We start from the raw sequence: 20,945 nt of genomic DNA, 5'->3' as shown, positions 1-20,945 counted from the left end.
ATGGATCATTACACGTTTCTTTATTTTTTTTTATTGATGGAAACCCTTACCTTTGGTATATTTTTGATGAGAAGAAAAGTTAAAGTCGTGTGTGGGTATGTCCCGCGATGAGGATCGACCCCCTCCTCCTGCAGTAGAGCTCTGTGGAGAAGTTACTGGATTCGGTGTCGTGGGGCTATATATTTCTGGGACTGTTGACACAGTTGGAGGAGGAGGTGTTGGAAGTGCTATAGAAACCTTTTTTATTTTAGGCTTTAGTGTATAATCAGGGGTATCTTGAATAACTATTATTCGATTATATGCCTTCCACTTTCGACATAAATGAACGTACACCTTGCACTGAATGTACATAAAAACCACTCCCCCAGTAAATCCAATTGCTACCACTATTAATTTGGTCCAAAAGGGCCAATATAGATTCCCATCCTATAATATAACGAAGAAATTGATTATCTTATTTATATAAATAAATGATTATTTTTTCATGTCCTTATTTCAATTAAATGTTCAAAGATTGTTTTCATGAAACGTCAGCTTTTTTGATTAATATAAAGGAATGTAATGAACTATTGCTTTGTAATTGAGTGTCAAAATGAGATCAACAAACAAAATGCCTTGAAAATTATTATCTATCAAAAATATATCCTTTAAATACATAGTTGCTTATTTCCCTAACAAAGTAAGCCAAGTAAAAATACATTTTTATATATGTTTGTCTTTGACTTGAAATAGTATTCAATGCATATATTGAATCTTTTTTCATTCTTAAAGCAGTTCGACAAAGTGACATAAAGATTTATAAGAAATTTGTGAGTTTATGTTGTAAAAATATCAATTTTGAGTTCCCAAGATGGCGTTGCCTTCAATTATGATGCAATTTATGACGTCAACAAAAACACTCTATTGAATTACATATTTTGGATAAAGAAAATCAATCATTATACAGTCAAATCTGGTCTAACAGCCACCTTCTTTATGCGTGTCACTGCACTTAGCGGCCATATGTATTTTTCTAGTTTAGAATTATTAAAAAATGGGAACTTGGTTTTATGAGGTCACCTGAACTAAGAGATTGTTTTTTCAGTCTACTATGCTTGACAACTTAGTACAGGCTTGACTGTATGTAAAATTAAAGATATACCCTATATATGGAACAAGTACTCATTTTTCTTTTCCTTAAGTTATTCTACAAATAGATAAAGAGATTTTATGTTCCATGTATAGCAGGAGTTATCAACCTTTGGCAACCGAAGGCACACATGTAATTGTCAAAACAATTTCGAGGCAAATAAATTTACAAAATAGAAACAAAAAAATCTTGTACCACTGGCTAAGTGGAACCCAGTATGCTCTCTGCGGCACCTCGATGTTCTGTCACACACCGGTTGAAAACACTTCATGTATATATGTACATAGATAGTACAATATATGTAAACACATAATAAAAATCTTAATTTATATGAATAGCAAATAATTTCCTTTATTTCTTCAGCTGTTCGATCGATAAGGACGTACAAAGACCAAATCACACATGTAATAGCAACAATATGGAACATAATACTGCATAGAAGCTTCCTCTTCTCCAGAGATGACATATCCAGCTTCTCCCATTCACAAAAGGGTTTGACCTTAAAACAAAATACAGACATTTAGTTATATTAAATGTAACAAAAATTCTTAAATATATGAAAATGTAGATACATATTAGTAATTTTATTAGCAGGACGGGAAAAAGTCTTGATAAGATTTTCAGTCACATGTTTGTATAAGTATAGATGGTTTAATTAGAATGTTCTAGCGATTTACCGAAAGCTTAGGTTCTCAGCTTTCATTTGATATACGTATAGGACATATTCACGATCGACGAAAAAAGAGCTTGATTTTGGCTTTTTGTTTGCTCTGGCAAGATCATGTTTTTACTCCCAAAGAGGCCACAATCCTTAACATGATTACAGATGCAAGATGCTTGGTTTAGGTGACAGTCCTAATGTTGCTGCATGTTTTACTAAAGCAAACCAATCGGTCATTTTGCTTGTTGTAGCCAGGGCCCACAATAAATATTTTTTCACCAGAATTTTTTATGCGATTTTAACTTTGTTTTAAGAAGACATTAACAACGTTCCTGACGGAGTTTTAGTTATTTTTGTGAAACGTGGGGCCTGTCAATCCTCTTGAGTGACTTACCACAAGTCTTATTGACAGTCTTAATCAAAGCACTTCATTTCCTAATTTGGTTTCATCTTGGTTAGTCTACAACTTGTAGGCTTGTCTTTAAAGTTGTTCCCTCGAAATACAGGGACCTTACTGACATTCATGGTCTTCATGATGTCAGACGTGTTGTTGCCGGTGCAGACTATAACGCCCATGTTATCCAGTTTATTTTTTTTATGTTCTACATATAAATTAAAACTTTCGGCTGGAACTTTTTGATTAAACTTACTAACCCTATCAAAATGTGACTGAAAATGTGCTCTTTTTTCTGTACAGGAACAGTCAAGTGTCATTTGCTATACAATTACTTTTGTGGTACCGAGGAACTGACGCTTTTAAAACAGTATTTTACATTATTTGATATTGGAACCGGCTCTTGCAACGAACTTACATTATAGACAATGAAAAAAAAAAATACACCTTATTAAATGAAAAATCCCTAAAAAAAAATAATTATAAAATTTTAATCAAACACTAGTTTCTTTTAAAAAAAGTAATACAATAAATATTACCAAAAAATTGAAGTGACCAATGGGATAAATGAGAGGGCTAGAGTCGTAAATAATAAAGTATTAATTGGCATTTAAAAAAAAATATTTACCTAAAAAATAAAAGGCCTTTCTTGAAATAGAGATACAATTATTTATTTTTTTAATTGTCTTTTTTCAGAAAAGCTCATGCCTTTCAAATTTCTTAGTCAAATATTTAGATAATTAGCTTTTTTTAGAACTCTTATTTTTATTTCTAAAAAGTCATTTTTTTTTTTTTTTTTTTTTTTTCAAAATGGCTTTTTTTTAAAGGGCAACATTCAACCCAACCCCTGTCAAGTTTCATTACTTCCTGTCCCTTGTGAGTTTCTGTAAAAGTTGTGATTACTATCTAAAAATAAGTTTTATTTTGCAGATTTTCCTTTTTTTCGAAATATAAATTGTACTTAATATAATAAAAATCGTGTATATGGATTCAACGCGATCATTTTTGATATTATATAAGGGTGTGGTTTCCAAGAATTAGCCAGGAAATAAACTTTTTTAGTGTCTTCCACAGATATATGTCTTAGGGATCATCTCATCCCTCGTCTAAACTACCCACTCACTTACGGAAGATGCAGGTTTACAGATCTAAAGGGTTGTGCCCTCCAGATAAGAGTACACATATTGGACTCCCTCCCATCTGTAAGAGAGTGGGTAGGGCTGTCCCAAACCATACAAAAAAAGAGTTTTACCATGCTAGGGTTGCCGATTGAGGGTTGGAGGAGAACTTGAAACAGTTTCTCATCTATAGCCGGATCCTAGCAAACGGTAGAGCTCTTAGGCGCTACTGGGCACAACTAAAGGTTCCAAAGAAAACAAAAAATCCATCATAGAGGTCTGTAGATATAACAGACCTCTATGATGGAGTGATCCCCATGAAGGCTCTTGAGTTAAAGAAGGTCAAGATACGGGGATTATCATGCTCCTCCAGTGATCAGCCCTCCGAGTGGTACAGAAAAGTACTTTATTCAAAAGTAGACACAAAGGGGATAGAGTTGTCAACAAGGACATCAAAACTTATCTTTCTTGCTTACTCGGCAAATGAACGTTTCAAACAAAGAATTTCCCCTGCTGTGCAAATAATGGCCAGCCCCGTCAGCACTCAAGATAAGCATAAGTACGGGACGGACGAGTTCAAAAAATCAATATTTGCCCATTTTGATTTCGGTAACAAATATTTAACGAATGTCTATGTCCAATTGTCTAAACTTGAAGGCTACCAGATAAGCAGCCCTGAACTAAATGATATCATTGTAATAACTGTAGTAATGAATTGGAGAGGGTAATGTCTAAACAGGCCTATACTGACCTAAATAAGGCTCCAGGCATCCTTCCAATGTTCATGAAATGGATCCAACTAAAAGTCCTAACAACCTTGCATGCTCTATGCAAAATGGATCGTATTGATGCAAAGGCCAGGGTTTTAGAATATCTGATTTACGCACATTTAGTTCCCCTCCCTTTTCCCCCATTCACAAGCGGGTAAAGAAGGGACTTAGTTGAACAAGTAACATATATTTCAAATTAAATTATGTTCACGTTACAAAATGTTGCTTGGGTATAATTCATTTTAGCTATCACCCAGGACACTATTGTTGATGTGACAGGGGGGAGAGAAATAAAAGCAAATTTTAGCAAAGTTTTGAAAATAAAATTTTATAGCGAGGGGCGAGAGCCAATTATCTATATATATTTTAACATAACCCTGCCATACCCAAACGTGGCTTTTATTTGATCTTAGCCTCCTTATGACTGAATCGTGTGAATTTGCACTGCATTACTAACCCAATATCTTTAATCTCTTATGTAATATGGCCATTGGTTTATGGAATTGTAATATGGAAAGTTTTTATAAATTTTAAACAATAGAGAAATTATACGTTTTCAAACATTCTCCAAGGGTTTTAATCGGATGGCCATCCGACACTTAATAACATGATGGACAAGTCGGAGCCAATGCCGTTTTAAGCTATTATGTTCAATATTAAACTACTCTAAAAAGTTATTTCTGATTATCCCTTTGATATATTTTACTTTAATGTACATTGTTTTTATTTTTATGTTACTTATATATGTCTCAACTTTTAAAATTTTCATATATGAATGTAAATATTCGTACTAGAGCAAAGGAAGGCAAAGAGAAAATAACTATGGGGAACATGGTCCACAAGGGATCCCTGTTTAGGGAACCAAAAAATGATTAAAAGACCAAGTCCCTGTCCCGAAAAGAACCTAACAGAACAATGGGCTGTGTTTCTGCAAGTGTCCAGTCTTTGCCTTCCTTATTTAAATAAAGAAGGGATCCACGTAAAGAAAAACCTAAATAAAGTATTGCATTTGGAAAAGGAAGGTTGATGCGTGTGCTCCTTTTTCTTTTAGATGCATTATTTAAAAAGTCGTGGGGTGTTAACTTATCACTTTTAAAGAAGAATTCTCGCCTATCTTTGGTGTAAATGTATTCAAAACTGCATAATTACAAAAATATACAGGAATTTAAATATAATTATGATATTTTTCCTCTTCTAATGATAAATTGCATCTAAAAGGTTCTTTTCTTTATAGTTATTATTCATTTTCTCTCCCCCCAAAAAAATCATATAACAGGCAAGTGATATTAATAAGACCCTTAATTCAGGTATACTACATATATGTCTTGCTCCCGCCTTTAATTGATGTCCTTACACTAATCCAATCTTTACTCATAATGCATATTATGAATAAAGGAAGGACGGATCCACATTTTTTCCCCGGCTTGTTGTTGGTTTAGATCTTTAAGCCTAAATGTTCGGGTAAATTTTGGTTACCAGAACTTTCCGACACAAAAATTATACTTGCCTCGAATTTTGGACCCAAATGAAATAGAATCCCGAATAAGAATAATTGTTTATTGAGTGCTGTTGTCGAAACAATGATATTATTATAGGTATTATTATTTTGTATGGAACATAATTATTAGAATTATTTTTATAATAACATTGGGCATGCCATTAACTACTTATTCTCTAAATCATATATATATTTGTAGCTTAATAGATACAGTTACAACTATATTTTTTATGTTTACTGTACTGTTACTTTAAGTTGTCATGGAAATGATGAAGACTCAATCAGGTTGAAAAAATCTTTTACGTAATGGATAGGGATACCTACTAGATAAAGAAAATCTTTTGGAAATGTGCTAAAATTGTTCATTTTACGTTTGTACATTCGACGTTGTGTCTTCCAACGTTATGTCCGAGCACCGAGATATATCACTATAAACCATAGCGATCCTTAGTGATGACAATTGTGTGTATTTTAGTCGTGTATACAAAAAGGAAAATTTCAGAAATATTTTTGAGTCAAGCATCTGATTTTGTGAGGAAGTTTCATGGGATGGGCTACAAGCAGTTGGGATAAGGGAGGAAGGAGAAAATGATACTTACAAGGACATTATGAAAAATTACTTTGATATCGGTCCTCAATTCTTCTTTTAGTCAAACAAGGGCTTACAATTGTAACTCTGCAACAAATCCTCAAGGTTGTTCTCCGTCTTTTAAGAGGAATAATTAATAAGAACATTTACATTTTGCTCTTAGGAACATATACTTTTCCATTAAAATTAAAAACCACCTCAATTAATCCAATATTGACATCCCACTACATGAATATTTAATATGCTCTATAGCCTACAATATTATGTAAGACTAAGCCCTGCGCCACGTTATATAATATTGACTCTCTTTCGTCCTATCAATTTACCGCATTTTTTTCCCAACAAAACAGGCTAATTAATTTTTCATTTTGAATACCGGGTGAAAACTAATAAACTAACCTACTCATACAATTCAAAAGTCTTAGCTTATACGTGAGGGATTTGAAAAATTCTGGAGCTAAACTTGTTGTATCCATGAAATATCAGCTCTCAGATAGCATAAATTATCTTTTAACTGAGCTAAGATTGGTCAGGGTCGTATCCTCGGGGAGGGGTCACACCCTATAAATTATAAGGGTTGAAAAAAATGGGATGTTCCTCAGTAAATTTCTTTTTTTTTAAAATGAATATTTTATACAAGAGTAAAGCGAAACAAATTCAGAGGGTCAATGGAAAAAATATAAGTAAATAGTACTTGCCAAAAACACGTAATAAATATAATTTGACTCAGATTAATAAATAGGCTTAACCTTTAAAAAATGTCATTCAAAAATATAATCAAACAGAAATTTTGTAGTCCGTAAATATAAGACGTCTGTCGTAAAATGTAGAAAAAAAAGCAATACCCCGTACAAAGAAAAATCCCTGAGAATGGAATCTGAACGAGACACAAAACTTTAATTATCTTTCTTTAAGACTATTATTATCATAGTTATAGTTGAGGGTGGCAAAATTGAATGAATAAGACAACGTTTAGAGTACTGGAGATAACTTTGTATAAACTTATATTTTTGCAACTATAATTATTAACTAAGAAATTAGAGTCCCAGCTTTTTTCTTACATGGGAGCTCTAATCCCTGACATCATCACAGAGGCCATCTACTTAGTCTAGGTGATAGCCTGAATGTTGTTACTAGTATTACCAAAACGAACCAATCAGTCATTTTGCTTGTTGTAGACAGGGTCTACAATGAACGTCTTTCCAATTTCAGTTGTGTTTTAAGTCAATTAAAAGTTGCTGACAACCCTTTTGACATAGTTTGTTATGGAAAGAGGGACTCTCAATCCTCTTTAGTGACTTTCCACAAGCCTTTTTTTACAGCCTTAACAACTGTGGACAGGGCCCATCTTCTAGTTCTTTGCGGACTCGGTGAACTTTATTACCTAGCTCTCATTCAAGACTTTTGACCACTCTAAGTCCCAATTGTATTTAAAAAATGGTATATATTAATCAAACAAATGAAATAGTTTTTTCAAGACTTTTGACTCAGTAAAAAATATATAATTCAAACAAAAATAGTTTTCTCTGAGTAAAAAAGTTGTTTTCTATACTTTTGTTAGCCTAAGCTTTGCTTCCGTTAGTATGAATGTCACAACATTTAAAGATTTAAATGTTAGAAATAATATCTTGAAATTAAATACAAGTAGTGTTGTATCGACTCGTAAAGTTATCGACCAAACTTGATAACTATTATGAGATGTTAGTAAGTATTCTAGCTCGATTCTCTCACTCTCCATAAGATGCAATTTCTAAGATATATGAAGAATATTAGGGAGATTCTGAAACTTCTCTTTCAGCTAAGATACTAACTTCACTCCATATATACTCCATCTCCTTCTCTAATCTTTAGTTATCAATATCTAGAAAGCTTTTTAGTAATTCCTATTCTAAGCCTTTTAATAAACTCAATGTCTGTAAGTTTGCGCCTTGGTCTTTCATAGAGAAGAAAATATACTTAATGTATATGGACTTCAAAGATGAGGTCAGATTAAGTAAATGTTACAATTGAATGTTTACATTTACTTGATCAGTGCAATTTCATCTAACCAATTAATGGAATATTAAAAAGATGAAAAATGATATAAATTAGTAAATAATTGAATTAAATGTTTTTCCTGCATTTTGTTGTGTGCCCAGCTGTTCTCATTAGACAGAACATATCCACTTTGTATACCCTTACCAGAGCGTTCAGGGGACTTTTTTATATATTCATGAAATGCCCGCTTTTTCATAGATTTAGTCGATTTCCAAGTGTCAAAAGTGAAAATTTTTGTGCAACAGAGGTCAACTCTACCCATATTTGACAAAACAATATTTTTATTATTTTCAATTTTCTAGCATAAATGAGATATTCCTGTGAATTTGGAAGAAATAATTGAAAAAATCATTGGAAATATGATTTTTTTTTACTGGTAAAACAATGCATATCAATAGTGCTATCTCCGTCTAGTCTTAATCTAGAACTTAATATTACGAGTGTAAAAACTAAAATTGTAACCTCCCCCTCCTCCCCCCCACCCTCCGATATCAGAATAAATATCAATAATTAAATAATAAAGAAAATATTTTTTCTGTAAATGTTTTGTTTTAGTATTTACTTTATGCTGACAAACTGTCTTAAAAAATAAAATAAAAGCTTGAATATAACAAATGACAGTTTTTACATGTTTTCTCTTGTTGTAACATGTCTAATCCTACCCTGTACTATATCTCCTCCTACCCTGTATCATGTCTCCTCTCGGCGTATCAAGTATCCTACATTCGGTTAGTTTCAAAAACACCAATAAATGCCTATTAATTATTGTACTACATCATAAATACTTTGGAATTTTTTGTCGTAGGTAACGCCCCTGTCATGTTACCCAGGCGTTGAATTAACTTTTAAATTGTGAAACTTATGACATTAAAAAAAAATGATTTTTTGTCACATGTATCCTCACTCTCCTAATATCTCTACAAAAGTGAGGATCCAAATATAATTTATTAACGACTTTATCCCCCTTATTTTGAATTACAAAGCTTTATTACGTAACCAAACGACAGCTAAAAACATAATAAACAAGTTTAGTTTTTATCCCATGTCTCTAAGTATAAAAATGTTGGAGAATGAAACAAAAAAAGGAAGGCGTGTACCATCTTCTGGGCCATGATGTCAGAGACTAGAAGCTCCACTTTCTACTAGTCTTTTCTAGAAGTGACCTAACGTGGGTTACCTCCCATAATATTGACTAAAAGAACCAATACTTATGCAGCAACAATATGCCTTACTGCTGGCTTGCCTCCATGTGGTCCTCCTTCAGCCCTGACTTCTAGACTTTTCAGTTTGGTGTGTCCTGTAGAAAAATGGCTACTGCACATCTAAACCAAATTAGGATTTGCTCCCAGCTCCTATCATGGCAACATGTTGCACCATGGACACGAACTTCCTCGTCAAAAGCTGCCAATTTGTTTGCTGGCGTGAAGAGGCCGTTATTGTTTGTGAAGTAGAACATTCTGAATAACAAATATGACAAAATATATACGTAGTATTAAAACAAGTTGTAATTTAGTTTTGAGCTGTCTTTTCGTTATTCCATAAAAATTACTATTTCCTAATTTAGTCTTGTTTCTTTAAGTTTTGAGTTCGCCTTCGTAGTTGAAAATTTTTATGGGCAAGGGTAATTACTGTAGCTTTTATCTTTTTTTATCGTATTTATGGACTTGAGACTCGACTTGACTCACTCAACTCAAGTCCACACAACACAAAATAAATGATGACGAATATGTAGATTAATTATTTATTAAAAACTACATATGTGTTCTTTATAACTTATTTACGAGGATAGTTAATCTCATTCTTTAATTTGGCAACTCTTTGTCCTTCTCCAAAAGAATAAACTTTACTTTTTTTTTGGAGAAATATTAAAATATATGAAAGTCACTCAGTCTTATTAAAACAAAGACAGCCACGAATTTCATTAACAAATGTTATATGCTGTATTTGTCAACGAAATTCCTTTATGCTTGATTTAATATTTTACCTTGAGAATAGATTTCTGTAATTCTAAGGTGAAAAAGTTTTTATTCGATTAATTTATGCGGGAGTTTTAATGCGTAAATATAAATGTCAAAAATTACATAGAGTTAGTGTTGGATCAGTTCTAGAACTGATTTCCTAATCAGTTAAGTTGTTGCAGTTACCGTATAATACCGATAAGAACTCGTCCTAGGACTGAAATTTTTTATTCAGATCGGATTGATTGGACAACAGTCTTTTTAGGTTATTTTTTTAGACCTATCCAACAATATGTATATACAGCCTCGAAGATGAAATCCATACCCACTCTTGTATTCACAAAAAACAAGACATAAATCCGTTATTTTTAATCTTTTTGTTCCATATAAAAAACAAAGTCATTGTTGGTAGGTTATGTGGCTTGAGGCTTACTCGATATCATTTCCCTTAGCCTGAATTACAGACTCTGAAGCGGGAGCAGGTCTTGACGACTAGGTCCCGGGGTATGGATGCGAAGTGATCCATGGTTGTGGCTACCAAATTTGAATACAATTCATGGTGGCCAGGGTCAAGATCTGGCCGCTTTGCATGTTGCAAGATAATAGTTTAAGATCGTCGTTAACAAATGCTCTGACTTTCTTGTCACTCACTTCAAGTTTCATTCCCATTGAGACGAAGGGCCTCGTTGGGGACCGGTCAATGATGATGCGCACCTTATCGATGAGCTCCGTATCCCAGACCTTCCTCAATTGCTCATGTTACCTACGACCTCGAAATAGCCCTCCGGGGGTTCTTCTAATCCTCTAGTTTCTTCTAGGTTTCCTGGATGTAATACATTGTCAGCCCATTGGGGTTACAGATGGGATGGTTGCTGATTTGTCCTTAATTATAAATAATTATACATAACTACGACATATCTCTGTTCGTTCTCTACGAACGTAATCTCCAGCAGCTACGAATATAGTTCTTCCGTTGTGACGAAATTATATCAAAAATAAATGTTTTTGTATGCGTATTACGTGGGATTAAAAAAAATGATATGACGACTATATTTGGTTCCAGGGGAGTGATTTATATAGTTGTATAGAATAACTTTGGAACTCCATTGCATTGGTACTCGACATTAGTGTTGTGTTAGTGCCAATTTATTGGTGCCAATCCAGTCTTAGGATAGAGCTTATTTATACTGCGTTACAAAAATTAATCATAAGATGATTTAAACCAGTCCCAAAATTCTGAACCCCAGCCCAAAAAAATTGTCTTTCATAAAAAAGCATGATTAAAAACTTTATTTGTAAAAAAGTCCTAAAATTTATGAGGTAGCCCTCATTCCAAATAAAAATCTTTTCTAGCCGTATGTACAAATGAATTGTGCATAACGGGATTTATGTTTTTTAGTAATAAAAGTATCGAAATACCAATACCATTTTTGGTACCACAACGAGTACAAACTTGGGGTTTTCTCGAATTTATTGGGGATTTACATCCACTGGGTTGCTCATGGAAATCTGAACAATTACTAATTCAATAACTAAATAAGATTGAGTGATAGAAATTAATTCAGATTTTGATATATCAAAACATAAACAATTAGTTGAAAAAAAAAAATCTGAGCTCACTAGCGACAATGCCAGAAAATGACACTTGAATGTGAAGATGAATTTCCATTTGGGCAATTTAAGCACCTAGGCATGTTCAGGACCACTGTCTACGCCATTAGTAAGTCCGAAACATTGGAGAGTAAGAAGGCTCTGTCAGAAAAGACAAAATAGACCCAGAAGAGTTAAATAAACAGTCTATGAGTGTGCAGGAAGATATCTTGGGGTTTCACACCAGATTTTCTAGAGAGCTATGAAAAAATTGGGTGTAAATAGCCTTGTGAGGATGGAGACACCAGCATTCAAAGAAACCCATCTCATACGTTGCAAGACTCTTTTGAATAAGTCTGTTGAAGTTCTTTTGAACTCTTTTTTTTTTTTTTTTAACTTTTGCCCCCCCTACATCTATGATGCCGACCCCCTCCACTTCACCTTTAGGCATACTGCGTCCGTCATCAAAAAGACCGAGGCCCTCAAATCTACTGTCAGCCAGCACTGGGACGCCATGACAGAGGACTGCATCTGAAGCGAGTGCCAGGTCTTCCGCTACCGCCTGACAGCCATAATTGCTGCTAAGGCCGGCTACATTAATGATTAAGATAGCTCAAACACACATCTATTTACAGTATTAGTTTTGTGGAAATTCTATTGTAAATTAATAAAATATATCTTGTTGAAGTTTAAAATTCAAAGTGTACAGATTTTAATGGACCACTAGGTAAAGATCATCCCATATTTAATTATTTCATAATACTGTGTGGATAAATTTACCGCGCCAATTAGAGCTCCATAAAGCCATTATTACGGTTATTTAAAAAAATTGTTCCGAAATTTATCAGTTTTCATATGCTGTTTTATTGGTTGCAATACTTCAATAAAGAATGACAATGGAGCAAAAAGATAACGGACTTAAGAACTTATCTACGCGTATAACTCTGTAAATAAGGTCGTAGACAATTTGGGTTACTCTGTTGAACTTGTCCGTAAGGCTGAAATCTCATTCTCAGTAGCAAGAGCCTCTTTGGGAAGACAGAAAGTGGAGAACACAACAAGATTGTCTCTGAAGACTTCTTGAACAGTGAGTCTTTTGAAACTGAAGGCAGTACTAAGTGGTGAATCCCTGGTTGGATGCCAACTACACCGAAGGAGATTACTGTTGGCAACAAGACTCAGCATTGAATCATAAGATCATAACAACTCAAGCTTAGTGCAACGAACACATCAATGGTTTCTGGCCTCCAAACTTGAGGCTCTCATCCCCAGACTGCTCGCCACTGGTTTATCAGAGGCGTCCGCAGGATTACAGGGTGTCCACAATAAATTGGAACTACTTTAAACTTCATCCAGATCCATATTGTGGATATTTGGGGTTAAATCATACTAATATAAAAGGTTGCGTGAACAATACACTATAACTTTCACTACAATTGTTTTGACAACAAACAATAGTCATCATGGAACAAGCAAGGAGAAGCACCATCTTAGAATGGGCTCGCGCAGGACACAAGCCCTCTGCTATCTACAAGCTTCTTAACTACCCCAAGACCTCGGTGTACCGGGTTTTCAATGCCTGGGAGGTTGAGAGGAAGGTCTGCTGCAAGGCCCACAACATAATAAGTGACCGAATCCGCACTCCCCGCTTCCTTGAAGGCCTCCGGAAGTCCATCAAGGCTTCACCGGGGAATTCCTTGTCCGGGTTGGCCAATAACCGTGGAGTGAGCAATCAGCAGGTCTCCAAGGCTGTGAATGAGGACCTCGGTTACAAGTCATACCGAATGGCCAAACAACACATCCTCACGGCATCCATGAAGGCCACCATGCTCACAAAAGTGAAAGTGTCTCCTCAATGACCTGAAGAGCCATGGAGGAAGAATCATCTTCTTCTCCCACGAGAAGAACTGGACTATCGACAGAAGCTACAACGTCCAGAATGACAGGTGGCTTGCCAAGGAGAGAGAAGAGGTCCCTGCAGTCTTCACCACAAAGTTCCCGGCCTCTGTGATGTCCCTGGGTGTCATCTGCAGCACCGGTTAGGTGATGCCTCCTTTCTTCTTCTATCCCAAAGAAAGGGTTAAAGTGATAAAGTACTGCAAAGTCATGGAGGAGTTCGTCATCCCCTGGATGAAGGATACGGCCGCTGGGAGGGAGTTCATATTCCAACAAGACTCAGTGCCCGCACACATCGCCATGAGGACCACTAACCTCCTCAACTCCCACGACATCACTTTCTGGGATCGCAACACCTGGGCCTCCAACTCACCCGACCTCAATTTGTTTTATTACTACTGGTAGGGGAAGTTGGAGAGGGAGGTGTGCAAGGTCAGCTACGGCATCACTGAAGGGCTCCATTACGAGGGATTTGAATGCTGTCGATTCCGCGGAAGTCATCAGGGAATGCAAATCCTTTAGGGGCAGGATGGAGAAGATGGTGGCTGCTGAGGGAGGACATGTTGAATAAATTTATTGTTTAATATCATGTCTAACTTTTTCATAGTAACAAATACACTCCAAATTCCATATTTATCAAGCAGGTTGAATTTTAAGATAGTTCCAATTTATCGTGGACACCCTATATATAAATATATTTATTTTTTTTTTTTTTTTTTGGGGGAGGGGTTCTGGGTATTTATAATTTTTTGAAAAAATAGAACATTTTCAGAAATAATTGTTGATATTATAAGGTATACTTATGCGACAAAATTAGTGATGAGATGATTAATCGGAATGGGGAATGAGAGAATCGGGTATTTTTTTGTTTTGTCGGAAAAATTATGTTTAATTACCGACTCTGATTCTTCTTTATTACTGACATTTAACTATATATAATTTATCTTGATTATTAAAAAAAAAGCCGGTCAGAAATTAAGGAATTTTCGCCGAAAACGACCATGTAAAATATGTCGAATTTCTTCCATTGGAACCTCCTTACTTTACGCACGGTAATTCACGACTGAACCCTCCAAGCACAATAGTGTCCTAAAGCATATGTAGTATATACTCACACCTTTAAAACATTTTATCGTATGATATACTTAGATAAAAAAAAGACGGGAAATACGGCTTACTGTTAAATTTCCCCAACATATTAAATAAGATACGTTTTAACAGCTGTTCAAATATATTCTATTCGATTCTATATGCAATTTTTATTTACCTAAGCTGTCTTCATTATTCTGAGGATTTGTTATGTAGCTATAAGTTTTAGTCCCTGTTGGACTCGGAGTAGAAAAAAGTATCGACTCTGATCTAACTCCTGCATCTTTCATTGCTAGATACGATGTTGAGTTCGTGTTATTTCCTTCATGTTATAGCTACTCGCAGCTAATTTAATGAGACGTCATGGCAGCCAATTGATCTCCTTCAAAACATTCTTTAAATTTACTGGGTATCACTAATATTACACATAATGGTGTTACATATTATTTGAATCTATGAGTGAATTATAAGCAGTTTGTTTTTTTTTATCTTGTTTTCATTCTAACCCAATTCAATGCAAACATATTGGATTTTTACATAACTAAAAAGATAACGATGTGACTAAAGCAAATTCAATTAAACAAATAATTATGATAAGTTCATTTTCTACATCATATAGAATACAAAATTATATAAGAGTAACTTTCCTTTAAAAACTAAACTCAAACACGCGGAAAAAGACAAAAACAAAATAGGAATGAAATTAAAATTGTTAAATGAGATGGAAGCTCTACAAAATGAACTCATTTCAATACAAAGCGTTCTATAAACATAAATATATAATGTTTACATTATGCCTTCTTCTTTTTTGCTGTAAAGGGCATTCTTAACATGTCCAATTTGATTTTTTATTCATCCAAAATGACTGTTAGTTTTCAAAAAATATATAAAAAGAAAGTATATTAAATCTTTGGTTACTCTGTTGGGGTTTTAGTACTACAATTAATCACTTTAACCAAATAAATTGAAGTCAATATACAGGAGGTTGTATAGTGTATATGGGTAATATGTATTAATGTACAGTAATGTGGCCAGTCCAAGGAATTCCACCACATAGTTATAATTTCAACTCAGAATCCGGCCTGGCATGGGCTTTTACAGTCTGTTTTTGGGTGGCAGATATGGTGTAAATAGGCACATATTCATGTCGGGGTTTGTTCCGGCATACTACTTCAAATTAGCCGAAAATTGTATGTATCATACATAAATCTTGCTTTTTTTAATGCATGCAATGCAAACTTAATCTTGGTTATAATTTATCAGTTATTAGATAACAGAGTTGTCAGATTTCATGGAACAAGGATAGTTGTTCATTTTTCATTCTCTCTATCCTGTCACCCTTATGAACGAAGCCATTAGTTCTTCTCTGGTTCACTTTCAATTGTTGAGCATGACGTCCAGGCCCAAAATTTTGAATTCCTGCCCGGTCCTAAGCTTTAAGGACGCTTTCTAATCGGACTCAAAAAGCACGCCGATTGGACAATTTTTGATAAATGACGCCATTATAGATATCTACCATTGACGTTATCATAAATCAATCTTCTATCATTTCAATATGCCTAATTTAGACTAATTTCAGAACAATGGCAAGACATTAAATTGTTTTCCAGATACTTAAAGTCTGCAAAAGAAATTCGAATGATATTTTAACTTAATTTTAATAAAAATGATGCCTTGTAAAGGACGCTTTAAAATTTGAGACGTTTTACGAGGGCCGATAATAGGGATGACACATATATTAAGTATCATATTGGGAACTGATATAACCCTAATATTTAGTGATGAAAATTGTGAGTATTTTTAACATGTTTAAAAAAAACCAGAAAATTACATGATAACCCTGACAATTTAAAAATTGTTTTGAGTAGAGCTACTTAGCTGTCCTGAAGTTTCATTAGTTCAGCTGTAATCAGTTGGGATGAGAGAGGAGGGGGATACAAAAAAATTAAGAAGGACAATGGTAAGTTGTACGCCGAGTACAACGAAGACCTACACCTATAACTCCACAACAAATCCTCAGGGTTATGCTCCGTTATATCGGAGCACACACGAATGGTCAATCAGGGTTTGAATATAATTGAATGCAGTAGGAAAGGAAGTTTACTACCCAGGAGTTAAATTATAATGACATTATCTGAGGAAAAGAAAATTCATTCTTCTGATTACCAATTCTAAATAACGGGCAAGCTAAAAAATATAGCTGATTAACATAACTATTATTATTATTTGAATAGAATACTTTTTTTTTCTTCACTAACTTATGGGCTCGACTCAAAACTCAAGTCGATACCAAGATAATTAACCTAGTGTCAAACTATATGAGAGACACTGTTTTCAAAATAAAAGATTGGAAAGCACTCCCAATCTAGTGACGTAATACATATACATCAAACAAATATAAGAGAAGATATATCTTTCACTACCAGGCACTTAACGTCAGGATCGAGATAAATTAAGGATATCTTTCTTACATCAAGTCTGGCTGACGTAGTAGAAAAAATTATGACTGATATACCTTGCCTTTAACATGGCATTACCTCGATAACACCACAAAAGGCACAATTTATCACTTGATACGTCAAGGCTAATTCATAATTTATTATTTTGATAAATACGGATTGATTGGTTATCATGAGACTGGAATTGTTTGTAATGAAAAAAAGAGCGGGGGAAGAAACGAGAGCAAGACATATAATGTACCTAAATTAAGACACGTGTTAATATCAGATGCTGTTATAAGACTTTTGGGGGGGAAATAAATTAGTTCTATGTAGAAGAAAACCTTTTACATTTAAATAACATTTCAGCAGGCAAAATATTATCATTATATTAAAATCGTATATAATTATTCTATAATGCATTTTTTTAAACAATTTACACCACAGACAGGCAATAATGCATACATCATAAGGGGAAGTTATCATCAAGACGACTGATTAAATAGTGTACAAAATTAATTATGAGACAACATAATATCCGTTTTTCCTTCTCTAATTTTTGTAAGGGAGTTTTTTCATGGCAAACTACTCATCTCTAATTTTAAAAATGGGATGAGTGTTAAGAAAAAAAAAAACTTAGTATAGCGATTAAAAAGGTAAAGGGTGTTTTCTCTTTCTTCTTTTTTTGTTCATTATTTAGTCAGTCGTGGGTTTGTTGACATCTTCCTCTAAAAGAAGAATTCTCTCTAATCTTTGGTGTAAATTGACTTAAAATCCATATTAATATAAAATTATGTATTTTAAACAAGGATACCATAAGTCTTTCTCCCCCCTTCTTCTTGCACGCGTTTTTCTTTACAGGATTATCAAGTTCAGTAATGATGTAAATCGTGTGGATTTTTTATCTGGCCGTTTTTTTGTAATTGAAATTGGTAATCTGAAGCATGAATTTTCTTTTTCTTAGCTGTTCTGATTATTATTTAATTCAGTAGCAAACATCCTTTCCTTAACATAGTCAATTTTATTCAAAACTTGATTGAACATTCGTATGTGCTCATAAAAAACGGAGAGTAACTTAGATGATTTGTTTGGAGTTATAATTATATGTCCTTATTGGCCTCAAAGTAAAATTGGGAATCCATATCGGAGTAATTCTACCAAATGTCTCCGTTTATATCCTTTTTTTTCCTTCCTCCTTTATTAGAGATGATTGTAGCTGATCTCCTACAAAACATTTTCAAAATTGTCATGGTTACCATTTTTTTATTTTTTTGACATGATCATAATATATACGATTCTCATCAATATATAAATATATATACAGAGGGAGGCAGAAGTATTTACACTTGTTTTAATGAACTGGGTAAAAAATAAACCCTAAAAATAAAATGTATTTAATTCCGAAATAAACAAATATATTTAATATGTAGAAAGCCATATACAGTGTGCAAAATATAGATGTTTACTTGACTTTAAATCAATAAGTTATATGGCTTTTGTAAGACAAAGGACGAGACAGCCAATAAATTTCTATTTGAATACGAGACGCTCCTTCCAATTTATAACGCCATCGGTAATTTTATAGAAGAACGTTTTGATGTTTAAGATGTACATCTTTATGACGTGCTTTTTGTAAATGATCATTGTCGTTTCTTAGTAGCTGCAACAAATATAAATAATATTTTCTGCAACCTGTCCAGAAATAGCTGCTGCGAATTATTATTATAAAAAAGCCATGCTCAATAAAGAAATATATAAAACTATGGAACTTTAAAGTGTAGTGTAAATACTTTTGCCCGCCTTTTTAGGTCATTTTCACCAGAAAACGGAACACAAACACGACTTAAAGATGAAGAAATTAACATTTTGATGAATATTTCATAAGCGATATGTCATGAAGCAAAGTAATAAAAAGCATGAATAATAAGTCATCCTTAAATGATAGCTTTATGATTATGCATCAAACTTACCAATTATTGCATTGGTTTATTATACATCGATAATCAAATATTCGTCATTTAGCTAATTTCTTCATCTCTAAGGCTTCAAAGCTCCTTGTTGGATTAAATTATAAGTTCAAAATGTCATATCTGACCGGTTTTATTGTCAACAATACCACAAAGTAGATTTAAATTAAATCAATTTTCTCGTAATTTTTTTTGTAGAACTACTTATTAATATACTGACTATCTTATTAGTCTATGAAAGTTTTTTTGACTATCCTATACATATATAAATTTATAGCTAGACTTTAAATAAAATATTACTTAGTAATATTATAATTTATAATACAGTAATGAATAAAAATCTTTGTTGGATTTTTAAAAAAATTTCCTTTTAAATTGGCGTTTTTAAATCTAATATTATTATTTTTATTCACTTTATGGAGCCGAGTTTTCATAACACTATTTAAACTATCGCTTAGCATGAACAGTATTTTTTCCCAACAAAAATTTCTGTAAAATTAAAAACCGATTTCTTTTAAATATATTCTTTTAAAAATACTTAAACTAGCATCACACTTAGCTCAATAACTCAAGAACTAAAGAACAAATTGTCATCCAATTTTGACTAGTGTCTTTTGAAGGTTGATACTAACTGAAAATGAGATGAATTTTTATTTAAACATAGCGCATCTATATGTAAAGCCTGGGATTTTTCAGCCCATGTATTATGTAATTTATTTCAAAAATTATTAGATTAATAATATGACAATGGTTGTCTGGGAGTACTTGGGGGATAAGTAGTAATTTCTGGAGCAAAGGTGCGTGTTATAATTAAGGTAACGTTTTGTTTCATATATTGGTCAACACAATCCTAATTTGGTATACAGTGTCAGGGAAATGATTCAAATCTGATCATTGGTGTTAGGGTTTTTCAAAACCCCAGAAAAGTACTCACGGTACGATTTAAAGGGAAATAATCCATTAATTAATTTTTATTTAATAATATATAATTCTTTGACATCTTTTTTATTTATTTGAAAATTAAATATATGATTCTAACTCAATTAATGTTACTTATCGTTTGTCCATAATATGTCATAGTGATAACAATTTATCTTTTTAATGTCACCATTTGACATCTTAAACAAAATAAATAGCGAGAAGATAAAATAAATAGTGAGAAGACCACACAAATAACATTAATTGAAAAACGATTATATTCTAAAGTTGAAAGGCTTTTATATATTTACTCCGTTGCAAAGATAAATTAAAAATCTAGGACTGTAAATAACTGTATTTTTATTTTTGGATATGATGTGATTAATAACAGATATAGTAATAATTAGAAAAAACAAAAAACAAGTATATCGCCTAAAAATAGCTTTAATTATAGCAATTTCATTACATCGTAGAATATGTAATGTAGCACGTCTACACAAAAGCAAACTACGATGATTTTTCTAAAAATTGAGCTAGGAGAATATTTTATATACTGTCCTGAGCGTCTGACGATGTTATTATTAATGTATGAAACGTCCGTTATTTTGTGAAACTAATAGTTGAAGATCTACTTATAATAAAGTAAAAATTTAAAATACCAAGACACATAAAGAAGATTGAAAAGTAATTCAATTTTGTAATGTAATAAGTTTATCGAGTGGTCCACTAAAATCTGACCACTTTTGAATTTTAAACTTCAACTAGATATAACTTATATTTACAATAGAATTTCAACAAAATTAATAAATTATAAATGAATGTGTGTCTGAGCTCTCTTGATCATTAATGTAGCCACCCTTAGCGGTCATAATGGCTTCCAGGCGGGGATGTAA

At 33.2% G+C, this 20,945-nt stretch overlaps 1 protein-coding gene across 1 annotated transcript in view; it reads right to left on the bottom strand.

Annotated features, from left to right (window-relative positions):
• LOC121125600 (uncharacterized) overlaps positions 1–20,945 on the bottom strand; it is a 43,325-nt gene that overhangs the window by 7,143 nt on the left and 15,237 nt on the right. The window contains exons 3-4 of the mRNA XM_071891370.1: positions 1,481–1,628; positions 51–428 (exon numbers count right to left, since the gene is read on the bottom strand). Of these exons, the coding sequence (XP_071747471.1) occupies positions 51–428; positions 1,481–1,628 (526 nt within the window). The remainder of the gene's footprint in view (positions 1–50; positions 429–1,480; positions 1,629–20,945) is intronic.

This window comes from Lepeophtheirus salmonis, chromosome 10, assembly GCF_016086655.4.
Source record: "Lepeophtheirus salmonis chromosome 10, UVic_Lsal_1.4, whole genome shotgun sequence".
Taxonomy (NCBI): Eukaryota; Metazoa; Arthropoda; class Copepoda; order Siphonostomatoida; family Caligidae; genus Lepeophtheirus; species Lepeophtheirus salmonis.
This window is presented reverse-complemented; position numbering and strand designations above follow the sequence as displayed.